Source organism: Pomacea canaliculata, linkage group LG12, assembly GCF_003073045.1.
Source record: "Pomacea canaliculata isolate SZHN2017 linkage group LG12, ASM307304v1, whole genome shotgun sequence".
Lineage (NCBI taxonomy): Eukaryota > Metazoa > Mollusca > Gastropoda > Architaenioglossa > Ampullariidae > Pomacea > Pomacea canaliculata.
This window is the reverse complement of record NC_037601.1, coordinates 21,735,180-21,748,556: the sequence shown is the minus strand read 5'-3', so window position 1 is coordinate 21,748,556 and position 13,377 is coordinate 21,735,180. Positions and strand designations below refer to the sequence as shown.

At 40.6% G+C, this 13,377-nt stretch overlaps 1 protein-coding gene across 1 annotated transcript; it reads left to right on the top strand.

Moving 5' to 3' along the window:
* The first annotated feature begins 2,465 nt into the window (after positions 1 to 2,465).
* LOC112553132 (trypsin-1-like) lies at positions 2,466 to 11,516 on the top strand. The gene is made up of 8 exons (XM_025220156.1): positions 2,466 to 3,705; positions 7,092 to 7,199; positions 7,455 to 7,532; positions 7,828 to 8,002; positions 9,648 to 9,796; positions 10,156 to 10,287; positions 10,671 to 10,840; positions 11,472 to 11,516. The coding sequence occupies exons 1-8, from the start codon at positions 3,453 to 3,455 to the stop codon at positions 11,514 to 11,516; spliced, it is 1,110 nt and encodes a 369-aa protein (XP_025075941.1). The 5' UTR covers positions 2,466 to 3,452.
* The last annotated feature ends 1,861 nt before the right edge of the window (positions 11,517 to 13,377 follow it).

Sequence of the window (13,377 nt, the reverse complement as noted above, 5' to 3'; positions counted from 1 at the left end):
TCTAGATTTAGAAGATATTTAACGATATTCACTGCTTTGCTTTACCAGAATAAAAAAGAAAGGTAGAGGTGTGTGAGTAACACCCCAATTTTAACGAACTGTTTTAATTTAAGGTATGCGCATGACTCTAACAATCAGAACTAAAGCAAGGATATCACGGAAGTAAGGCATTTCACCCGGATGTTAACAGGGTAGTTTTCCTTAATCGGGCAAAGCAAACGCTAGTTCTAACCCCAAACCCGTTTCTTAGAAGGCCCCATTTGAGAATCTAACTAGAGAAATTCCGGCTATGTTTGTCTGACAGTATTAGTAGGTACCTAAGGGAAATCAGTGCTAGGTAAATTTTTATCACGAAAGTGATTATATTTTATTTCATTAAACATATGTTTGCTGAGGGGATACATTTTCAGATAAGGTATTTTGCCAGAAAGAGGGAGCATGACGTGTTGCTCAAGTGGTTGCTCGCGGGGCGTGTGTGAACAAATACGTGTGACCACGCCCACGCTGCACTCCTCTACCTTTGTCAACAAAACCAAAAGGGCCGACCTACGTCTAACACATTTAATGTCTAAAGGAAAAAAAGAAATGAAAACTAAACTAAACGTGGACGTGGATGATGATGAGTGTTCTGTTAAAGTGTCCTGTGGGGAGCGACCCGGATCAAAGACACTGTCGGGTCATTGTCACTTATCTGTTACACTCCTGTCACAACGGCTGCTGTCTTGGTAAGTGAATATGGTGATGACGAAAATTTGCACAGCGCTTACTCACACACCTAAGAAGATTAGCTAAGAACAACGAGACATGCACAGCATTTGAGGGACAGGAAAACAAACGAATAACGTATGAACTATGAGAAAATATTTTAATGATAACTGACCCTACAACAGTTCACTACAGTGATACCTCGGTTCTCGAACATAATTCGTTCCGGGAGGACGGTCGAGAACCAAATTGTTCGAGAACCGAAGCAATGAAACCCAAAGGAAATAATGGAAACTGGATTAATTCGTTCCAAGCCCCAGAAAATGCCTATTTACTGGCCTAATTTGTATATAATATGTAGAAAAACATGAGTCTCAACAAGAAATAAGAAATAAAAGTGTATTTATTAAAACAAAAACAAAACAAAAAATAAAATGTACAGTACAGTACAGTAAATGGTGTTTCATTTACTGTACCTGTACCAAACTTTATGGCAGGAGGGAATGAATGTGGAGGGAGGAGGGAAGGGGGATGGTTATTGTCACTGATGACTCAAGCAAGGCGCGCTGGGCCGAAATGAACGCCATTCGGCTCAACTCGGCTCATCTCGGACGTTCGGATGTTCGAGTTCCAAATATTTGTTCGAATTCCAAGACAAAATTTTCTCGAATTTCCTGGTCGAATACCGATTTGGTCGAAAGTCAAGGCGTTCGAGAACCGAGGTATCACTGTATTTAATTTTAACATACTTCATTGACCACAGCACGTCAACTTGAATGTTTCAGTGCATCAGAACTCAAAGCAGGCCCATTTGGTCAGTACATGCTGCTGTCCTTTACCCTAACCTGCCCTCCCTTGCCCGGTAACCAACGAGTGCCAGTGAGGATTCAAGCACTGCTCAGCTCAAGGCCGACCACTCGTGATGACGATGAAAGGCGATGAACTCACTTTTGCTGTTCTCGCATGAAGCTGACATGCATTATTATCAAGGTGCTTCTCCTGATGCAGCGAGTTGTAGCTTGCGGGACAATATTGACATAGAACGGCAGTGTACTTAAGAGGATGGGAGACTCATCTGGTCTTTTCTTACATTGTGGGCTGGCAAATACCAGCCGATAGGCTAACAGCAGTGCAAGAGGATGATACCTATACAGGATCCTGTTGCATTTGTGTGCTCACAATATACATGCAAACAAACGCATATTTATATATATAACATGTTTAAACTGCAAGCAAGTAAGCGCAAATGTGCCCTTGCACATCGGGTAGTTATGTTACAGACTGTTATAAAGTTTTGTCAGTTACAGCATCACCTTCGTGTGCATGAATGCATGAAGACGTTTAGCAAACGTATACATGGCTGTGCTCTCTCTCTATATATATCTAAAGTTTTGCCAAAGTACGTTCACAAATTCAGCAGTAGGTTTAGAAGTAGCGAATATCGTGCGAAGACAGGGTATGTTATCCCAAGGAATAACAAATTGTGAAGGAAAGAAGAGTTGGGGGAAGATAGTTAATGATTATATAATTAAAAATTACTAGTAGTATTTTTCAAAACTACTAGTTTACAACGCAGGCAAATACAGCAGTTACACATCCCACACTTAAGCAAGCGGCATAAAGCTAGCGGAAAGAGCAGTCATTACATATATATATATATACAATTACATAAAATAACTCATAGCACACATAATACACGTAGATATGCTGTCAGCGACGACTGGAGGGTACTCACGATAAGGTGAAACCGTTGTAGTATCAATATTCGAATAACAAGTCAATAGATGGGTTGTCTACCTATACCCTTACCTGGTCGCAAGAAATCCGAGTGCATTATTGCAAAAGTGGGTGAGAGAGACGAAATGTGGCAGGATTTGCAGACGGGTCAGACAATATCTGGTTACCAAGCCCAGCTCTATAGAACATCCTACTTTTTAAAATTCAGTTTTATTTTATTTATCTATTGTAGCTCACAGTTTGTAACAAGCCTAAAGTGTCAAAGCTGGTTGAGATCAGAATAAGGGTAAGGAGAGGGAGAGGCAAGGGGCACAGCTCGTGTCAAGCGAGAGAAAGTGGGTGGAATTTTTTTCCACCCACTTTTCACCTCTGTGTTTGTCCTGATGATGAGTCGGGTAAAACAGCGTCACGGCCCGAGAAAACGGTATTAGACTACAGCTGACGGTCGGGTGCGTGCCCGCGTGTGACGGCCTAACTACCCCTTTACACCTGGCCAGGTAAGCTGGTGCTTTGCTGTCCTTTTTCACGGTCGTTTTCCAGGGAAAGTGTTGCTGCTGATGAACGCCAGGAGCAGCCAATGCTAAAGGAAAAAGTCCAGCTGCTTCCTCGACTTTCTTTTCATTTTACCACTTGTCGTCTGTTTTACCTGTGGCTGAAAAAAAGTGTTGCCTGCGACGAAACTATACAGTCGAGCTACAGAGGCTGCACCTTGTTAGCGTAGGTAAAGCTTTTCACCTGTTGCCACCTTGTAAAAAGCTGTGATGTCGAGCCTTCTCTGTGTCTACACAGTCGTTACACATTCTCCGCGATTGCCCCTTTCGAGTTCGTTGAGAGCATAATCGTCGATTCCAGGGAGACTACTGTAACTGCTGTGTCGCGGTCATCTAAAATTGAGACTACAGAACTTTGTTACATCTTTACTAAATTTTTGTGAGGTATTTTTAAATTTTGTTTTTATTCTTTGACGGAACATTTGCTTCTTCTCACATTTCTCAGAGAAATCTTTCAAAATGTCTATCGGAAATCCTTCCTCGAAGATAAATTTAGTCCATATGGCTCTGGCGCTGGCGGTGTTGCTCCAGCCATCTGAAAACGGTGCACGAGCTCAGATATCTTCACCAACAGTTGCATCACAGCTGGCTGAGCACTACGGTCAGGGCATCGCTCAGATCATCATCATTAACTTCAACTTCTTCATCGGAAATCCCTCGGCACTCGAAACCTATCTACTGCGTCTACGACAACAAGGGAGATTATCGAGGTGTAAGTAACAGTGTTCCCACCTTTTTCGGTATCGTTTGTTCTGTTCGTCCGATAAATTCTTCCCCTCTTTTTTATTTTTGTGTTCCTTCTCGTCCTTTTCCCCCCTTTTTTTAAAATCTATTAGTTCGCTTCCTGTTGCGATAATAAAGCATGACCCTTTAGAATTTATAAGGCCATAATGATGCTGTTATTAAAGGACTAGTAAGACACAACTTTTTTTTTCTGGGTAAGCCTGGTCAAAAATATTATTTTCCCAAATCAAAATATGCCACTTCTCTCAACAAACATAAACATGAACAGAAAGAGGTCAAAATAATGAGTCACGTTTGCACACAGAGACCCCTAGTGGCCTGGTTAACATGTTGTCCTAGTCTTTTTACTGGCTGAGGCTTTCACAACTTAAAGTTATCCACGTACGATTCTGCAACCTACCTGCACAATCTTTACAAACGATTGTCGGCGGATACATCGAGAACAGAAAAAGTATATTTTCTCGGTTTGGAAAATAGTATCTTACATCCATTTTGTTAAAATCTGCACCCCACTAGTCCTTTAAATAGTTAAAAGGGAGAAGCCGTAAAGACGTGTGTCTCCCGGTGTTGAGTCACTAATTACCTGACTGTATAAAATTACAGTCAGCTATCCCAGGATTTGTAAATACTTAAAGGATAAACACAAATGAGATCTTCACACTACCCCCACTTTTCACCCATCCCAACGTTTTCTTTTTGAGTCACTTTCTCAACAAATCTCACTCCCACCCTCGTCACCCTCAAGTCCTTGTTAAGTACTTCATAACTTCCCAGTCAGGAATCAATCATTTTTTTCAAAAGCACAAAAATACATTTTTATTTAGTAAAGAGAATTTCGTTGCACTTGATTACCTTGAAAATGTCAGTTTTGTTCAAAATATATTTTTAAATGGTACAAATGTTGTTGGTCATTTTGCAACGGAGTCAGAGTGATGAAAGAGAAATGTCTGGCAGCTGATTTCTTTAGAAAAGTACGGAGAAAACTGGGATCCAGGGTGGGAATCTTTCAAAAATAAAGACGCCAGTAAAAGAAGTTAGGTCCCAGCGTTTGGAATGAATTCTCCACCTATTTGATCTTTAACTTCGCACTTCAAACCTACCTGTTTCAGACATGTTTCGTGTAGCTAGCAAACTCTTCTGCTTACATCCTCTGTCGTTTTTGGCCACTGCGTTAACTGTATGGTGTTGCATATGTTGAATTTGTGTTTCGTTGTTAAATGTATGTCTTATCTTACTCGTGTGAATTCCTATGAGCATATCCTATTAAATTCGTCTCCACGACTGTTGGTCACCTGCTGCACCAATATGCATGGTTTATGACTACAATGATCATTAAACTATCATGATAAAAAAAAAAACAGGAGCTGCACAGCTTACAGGTGAAAAGCTTTACATAAAATAACAAGAAAAAACAACTTGTTAACAAGAAAATAAGACGCTAAAGAGATAATAAATATCAGCTTCCTGCTTTGAAGTGAAATTGTACATATCTCGACTCTAAGAATTACAGACTCTCTGCTCCAATTATTTTGTAGTTGAGAATGCTTAATTGCACCGGAAACTGTCAGTTCGTGTACCTGCCAATCTGTCAGTGTGTTGACCAAAGTGTTACGTTTCTGAATGAAGAGGATCTTTACCTTCTGTCAATGTCAAAGGCTTGATTGTAGAATTTCTAGTTTAGGTTAAATAGTGTTGAAGTGTTCACTTGTTCTTCAAAGATGAATTTTACTTTCCGTTGTGTTTACCTCCCCTGATAAACCAGGTGCTTATTTTTGCGGAAGCAGCTACAGGGCCGAGATTGCCTTGAACTAGAATAAAACGCACTAAAACAATGAAGAAAGAACAAGACAAGCTGAGGTGAGCGTGAAGAATACTATGTAGAAAAAAGTCATCTCACGAACTAATATCCCTATATAGTATATACGTCTGTGGTCATCTTCAACCAGTTATCAAAAGGGAGATCACCCCAAACAACGACGTCAGACTACGGATTTAAATATAATCATTTGTTGTTCAATCCTTTCATCAAAACATCCAAGCAAAAAAAGTGAAGCAGAACTCAACCATTACATCGTGTAAATAAGTGTTAACGCATCACTATCTAGATGCACGACGATTGAAGAAGTGAATTGTATAAATCACAGACCGCAAAGAGAGTGACAGGAAACAGAAACCAACAAACAAAACTTTGATCACATCTGAGGAAAAATGCAGAATGCCACAGACAATCCAGAATACAGAAAAACTGAAGGAATTTAAATCCACAAGCTAATATCGATGAAACCAGAAAATATCGCAGACAAAACAGAAAAACACAGAGCGAGCTGCCTATTAAGCCTGTTATGCGAGGTGTCATCACTTTCGACACTGCTTCAGCATTAATTTGTTGTTTAGTTCGAAAACTTGAATTTACTCCTACCATGGACGTGTATAGGTGGATTGCTGTCTGTCTGCCAAGACAGCAGTCCAATAATACAAGTTCGTGCTCCTATCTTCTCTTAGCTACAACATAACGTGGAACTGCACTGAAGTCGTGTTCCTCACAGCAGCTCTAAGTCCTATACAATCCTCCATCGTCCCCTGACAATTTTACAAATGCGTTCGCAAGAGAAGCGAGGCAGCTGTAGGTTGGAAAGTAGCTGCTGTCAGCACCCGGCAAGTGAGTCAACACAAATGCGGGTGGGTTGTCTTTGCACGAGCATTAACAAGCGAAGCGACAAGCATGGCAATGGCTGTCTTCCAAACACCGCGTGCGAAGTTTTGTTGATTGCGCATTCAGAGCTGCTGCCTTTGTTCTGGGGACGGTTGGCAGGGAGCTCTGTTTGGTCTGTAATGTCATCTTCTCGAATTCTTGTCGCACTCACACGCACGAGAAGTTCTGTAGCCGTATAAAATTTTCAGGCAAAGTCGGAATTTCAAAGCTGAAAGGCAGTAGCTTACACGGCGTTAGCAAGAAAACGACACATTCAATGCTTTAACTCTTGCATATAAGTCACCCAACTCAACTAAACTTACACACACATACATACACATATATTCTTACAAAGTATCACTGTATCAATTTGCATTTTTGTTTTTGTCAGCATTTGCGTCTGGGTGTATATGTGCGTTCGTTTAAGTGTGTAGGTGATGATAATGACAATGACGACGATGATGATGACGACGAAATTCATGCCATTTTATTATAAGTAAAATTTCTATTTGCACTCTATTTCATGCCATCCCTCTAACCATGAGAACCCTGGTGGAGGCATTAGTAGCTAATAATATTTTGAGGCGATGAGTTTGATGAGAATAACAGTGATAAATGCATTCTTATTATTCTGAATTTGCATTTCTATTTTGTTGTTTCAGTGTGCTTGTATATACCACAAAATACAAAGTGCCTGAATCCAAGATTCGGTGTGTTCACACAAACACAGCTGATTGTAAATTACCTGAAGGCTGAGTGCTGCACACCAGGTAAGTTTCACGTACTTCAAAACCTTTTTAACAAAAAGCCGCCCAGATGCAGGGTTTGCTGTTATTGCTGGTCTGTAGTTTGTTGTCGTGTGTCGGTATCGTCACGGTCTTGTCAAAAAACACAGTGACACAGTTCTCAGACATCCCCTTCTGCCTGTGAAAGAAGATTAATTTTTCTGATATGGCAGCACATTTATCGAACAAGATTGGCTGATTCAAGCCAAACTGACCTATCACTAAATGTCATCCTTTCAGGTATAATGACTCTCCCGCCATCTACATCAGCGCCGCGAACGACACCCAGTTCAATACCAACTACAGCAAGTTCGACATGTAAGAAATCGTTGACTTTTAACACTAGTGATGTCAGTGTCTATTTGCTGAAAAAAACCCTTATCAGTATAAACTGAAGAAGAGAAATAAAAGTAACGACAAGCTCGACAGCAACAGACTGTGAACAGTGTGCGTGTGTGTGTGACTGGTAATTGCCCTTGCGTGTAGTCTTGACCGTATATCAAGATTTTAGGTGCGTCAATATATTTTCCCTAACTGTTACTCTTTCAGCAGCTGGCAATAATGTTCACAAAGGTGAAATGGATCTTCTGACAGTTTTCTTGTCATTTTACAGCGAGTACACAGTGCGGCAGGGTATCGCCGATCTTGCCTAAGATTATCCAGGGTGACAAGGCGCTGGCTGGACAGTTCCCTTGGGCCTGCATGTTGCTAGGAGACGGTGTGCAGCAGTGTGGCTGTGTCATCATTGATAGGACCCACGTGCTTACAGCTGGCCACTGTTTAAATGGGTAAAGTCCTCTCTCTCTCTCTTTTCCTCGCCAAAGTAAAATGTCATAAGAGTAAGGTACACGCCATGTCACGCCTCCAATTTAATATTATTTTTTTCAGTGCTTCGAAATTGCGGAGTATGCTGTAAATATACTATCCATCTATCGTCAGCTTGTCATCAGGTGTTTTCCTATCTTTGCTTTAAAATCCCCTGGTGAAGTCACTTCTTAAGAAATCCACGCTTGATGTCAATGTATTGAACAATTATCGCCCAGTTTCCAACTTGTCTTTTCTCTCAAAGATCATAGAGAAAGTAGTTTTAACACAGCTGTGGACCTACTTACAAGAGCATCAGCTCATCCCCTATCCTCAGTCAGCATATAGACCTTTTCACAGTACTGAAGCTACTCTAATTAAAGTGACCACCGACATATTATCTGCCCTTGACAGTGGTGATGTTTTTGTCTTAACTCTTCTGAATCTGTCTGCTGCATTTGACACCATCGACCACTCTCTGCTCCTTCATAGACTACACACCTTCTGCGTGATTTCTGGACCTGCACTGATGTGGTTCAACTCCTGTCTCACTGAAAGGACGCAGACTGTGTTTGTTGATAGTCAAACATCTCGCCCTGCTTCAGTCTCTTGTGGCGTCCCTCGAGGCTCAGTACTCGGCTTAGTTCTGTTTATTTTGTATATGAAGCCACTTTCATCTTCTATTCAGTCTCACAACGTTTCTCATCAATCATATGCTGATGATCGCAGCTGTACTGCTCCACTCCACCGGCTGTTTCACTCTGATACCAGTACAAGTTATTGTGCAGGTAAACAATGGAACTCTCTCACTTTCCATATCATCCACCTACCCGCTATTGAATCTTTTAAACTGCACTGAAAACACACCTCTTCCGTCAACATTACTCCTCACACCCTTTCCCACCATGCAAGTGCTTTTTCGCTCCCTTCCTTTTACAATATCATGTTACTCTCAGCTCTTGTTCTTGTTATTTGGTTCCTTTTTGTGTTTTTCTGTATTTGATTTTATTCTTCGTTTAGTACGGTTTCTTATTCTTTTATAGCTCAAATGTTTTGTTTTCCTGACCCTCGTATGATGTCCATGTTTCGTTCTGGTTCTTAAACGCTAACAGCATGCTCCTTAGGAGTGTGATTATTATTACCATTTTTTATTGCTGCTGCTGTTGTTGTTGTTGTTGTTCTTTTTTGTTTTGTTGGTTTGTTTTTTTTCTTGAGTTCTATCGACTTATCACGAGCCATTGCCACACAAAAGGAAAGAAAACATAATTGTAAAATCATATTATAATCTAGAATGACAAGAGTAATGTACAGTAATTGACTAGGGAGGTAAAGGTGCAATTATCATACATAATTAACCAGATATTGCGGTCACTCTATACCAATTTCATTTTTCTCATTTTAAATGCACACAATAGATATATAGACAGGTTCTTTAGTTCTTTATAAAAGAAAATTGTTAATGCTAAGTATACTAAGCTTGGCAAAGGGTAGAAGTTTCCATGACTATTTCTAAGATATCTGTATATGAGAGTAAGTCTACGTCTGGGCGCGCTTGTGTTTGTTTGGATTGCATGTTTGCTTAAGGCTATGGTCCACTTGTATATAAGTTTGTGCTTCTGGTCCGAGAAGGCAGGTTGAGGACAACTTACTGACTGACCGTGGCTTCGAAGTGATCGCTGGCAAGTTGTACACAGACTTGGAGCGGGTGGATCGCTCAGAACAAAGGATTCGCGTGGTGAGCGGCAAGCGCCACGAAAATTACGACCCGAGTCTTTTGAGTAAGTCTGAATTTTGTTTTCTATGGCAGGACTAGGAAGGGAGGAGGGTGGTACGTGCTGCTTCACAAGCACATGTGTTAGAAAACATCTTGACACTTATTATAACAAAATACATGTAGTGCGTTTTAATTTTATACGTAAATCAAAATAAAGCGATCAATAAATTAACGAAAATTCTTTTTTTTATTCAAACCAATGATTCCGGTAATGTATAAGGAGAACGTGCGACTGACAGTATTTAGAAAATGACATTGGTATGTTTAATGTAAAAAGCTAAAGTTTGCAGCAGAAAAAGCAGTCTCGGCAGGCGTGTCGCGTGTTTCACGAGCGTTATTTTTTCAGTCAACATTATTTTTCAGTCAACGACATCGCGGTCCTGCTGCTAGAGAGCCCGCTCACCTACACCGACTACGTGTCTCCGGTGTGTCTACCACCTTCAGTCGCTGACCTGCCCTCGCCCTGCACGCTGGCCGGATACGGCACTATTTCCTGTGAGAACTTTGCCAATTTAATGCTTACTGCTGAAAGATGGTTTTATCAGGCTGCATATGAGAATACTTGTCCATGTGTACTTTCAAAAACGGTTGAATGTTAGGGGAGATACCAGTAAAAATTCTTGTCAGGTAAATGATATTGTTAGAAGATGATTAAGATCATTGACTGCGATAATTCTTATCAAGTTGCATGCAATAGTAATCGTAATTGTATCTATAACAGCTTGTCAAACGCAAAGCGCCTGTGATGAAGATCGACAGTATTGCACAAGTTTTAATGTTTTCACGAGGAAATATTTTTATTCTAAAAGTTCTTGTCACTGAAAATATTCTCAACAGCGATTGCTAACAGCATTCGTCTTGTTTTACGTTTGTTGAAGTCACGGGCCCAGTGGCTGAGCAACTGATGTTTGAAGAAATCCAAACATACACAGCTGAGACGTGTCTCCAGACATTCCAGGCCACCACACCCTACAATATTAGTATTTACCTGACCCCGGGGGTCATCTGCGCAGCAAACGGTACCGCAGGAGGCAAGGATGCATGTCGAGTAAGGAAAAAAAAACTCATTTTAAAATATCGGTAAAAAGGATATAAAATCTTTGTTTATAATAGTTGAAATCTTTAAAGAACCACAACAACATATATAAATATATCTTTAACATTGTCTCTAATTTATCGCGATAACGAAAATTCAATCTTCTTATTTAGACCTTTGAGTGTTATAGGGATCCACAAAAATTTTCAGTTCTGACTGCCACTGGTGAGAAATAAAGAAAAACTGAATCCACCATTTTTCTATTGTTGTATCACTTAATGAACAAAGAAATGATATTTGGCTTTTTTTTTTTTTTTTTGCTCTTATCTCTTAGCCATGATTGTTAATTTCAAGTTATTCCTATATAATGTATATTTCTGATAAACCGTCTTCTGACGATTGTGAACCATTCTTTTCCGGATGAAAATCAAAGAAGTGCTCATGCGAAGTTTGACCGACTTAGGGAGCATGGGAACTGAAGACTGATTCAGAACGCTTGGCAATAATGGACATTTCGAAACTGAATAGAAATCTACATTACTTTATTAGAACGAAAGATGATTGGATGGCGACGACCAATACATTGTACCATGACCCACATGCGACGTCCAAAGATCTTTCTGGACATTTGGTTCTTTTGCAGGGTGACTCTGGCAGTCCACTAATGTGCAAGCTGAACACCCACTAGAGACCTACTACTTGTTTGGAATTGTGTCCAGTGGATTTGGCTGCGGCCAGCCTGGTCAACCTGGCTTCTATACTTACATAGTTAGGTTCGTCGACTGGATCTATGCTGCAGTCAGTCAACTCCGCTAGAAGAGCCACTCACCAAGGTGCTCCGTCAAGAACACTCCTTTATGGCGATATTAGAACAGCTAACTAGCATACTTTTGTCTATATTTTGCTACCAGATTTGACAGCCTCAAAGTAGTAAGTGATAATCTTTTGCATAAAATGTCCAGGGTCACACTAGAGCGTATTACCGTAACAAACTACAATCAAGAGTCCAAAATATGAGGGGAGAAAATACCTAGGTACCCATGTAATGCCACTAGAAAACTTCTCTCGGGTCACCAGGAGTAAATGACAACAGGAGTTCCATCGTCTTCATTCAGCTAGCTCGTGGACAGATCTGAACCATGACAGTGGGGTTTTTCTTGGTGCGAGTTTTAAAGCATTAAATTTTATCAAGAATTTATACAATGTATCTGTGTTTTCTCTTTCAACTTAAGAATTTGCCTGTTTGTCCGTCTGTCTGCCAGAAAAGATGTCGATTGTGTGCCTTGACTGCATCAACAAGAAACCATTCTCCAGTCGATTCATGCCCTATCCTCACCCCCAACCTCTCATCTTTCTCTACGTACATGCGTGCTTAGAGGTACTATAAAAGGATTTAAAAGAGACTTAGCGATATTCGACTACAATGATACTGTTTGCAATTGCGTTGTTTCTGTATTACCTGAATTTCATTGTAATATGCCAAACGCACACTTACCCAGCACACGAATGGCGACACAAATACACCACTTACACAAGCCCTCTGCTAAGGGATACTCTAGGGAAAAAAAAACTGCTTAGAAACTCATAAATAGTAGGATCGATTTGAATCTCGTCTATTTTCATGTCTGTTCATGTGGAAAAAGTTGAATGTTTTTATTAGAATGTTGTGTTTAATAAGAGAAATTACACGGGACTCTCGTTTGCTTCGACGAAGTCTCGTTCTCGGTCACGTGACCTTATGATGTTTCAGTTTCTTTTGTTTTTTTCTGCGCAATGAGCATTCTTCGGAATGGATACCTGCGCATTACAAATCGACATCATCATCACCATCATCATCATCAATCATCAATAATTATCATCATCATCATCAGTTGGATTGTTTACCAGTGAGACCGAACCATGCCTGGAGAATGTGCTGCACCCGATTTCCACGAAAAGGTGGGAAAAGATTCGACATTGTCTTTTCATTACTTTCCTAAAGACAAGGCCTTACAAAAAGAGTGGGTCTTACAAATTAAAAGGCTCGATCCCAAAACAAAAAGGCTTTGGGAGCCCAGAGAGTGTGACATGTTATGCTCCAAGCATTTTGTTGACGAGTGCTTTACTAGCCTGACCCGGCTTTTGATTTAGAGAGGGCATACGACACTACCTGGAAGCGGGGTATTCTGCTGGACCTCCATGCCCTTGGCTTCCGGGGTCGTATGCCACTCTTCATCAAAAATTTTCTCTCACATCGCCTCTTTCAAGTAAGAGTGGGATCTATTTTATCTGATCCTCGGGAACAGGAAATGGGCGTCCCTCAGGGCAGCATTCTTTCTCCAACTCTTTTCAATATAAAAATCGACTCCATCTTGAAACATGTTTGTCCCGGTTTTGAGGCCTCGTTCTATGTAGATGACTTTGCTCTCTGCATTCGAGGCCGTTCCCTGCCATGCCTCGAAAGCCGGCTGCAACTATGCGTAGATGCTGTACAAAGGTGGGTGATAAAAAATGGCTTCCAATTTTCTCCTACGAAGTCAGTATGCATTCACTTTTGCAAAATGAGAGGT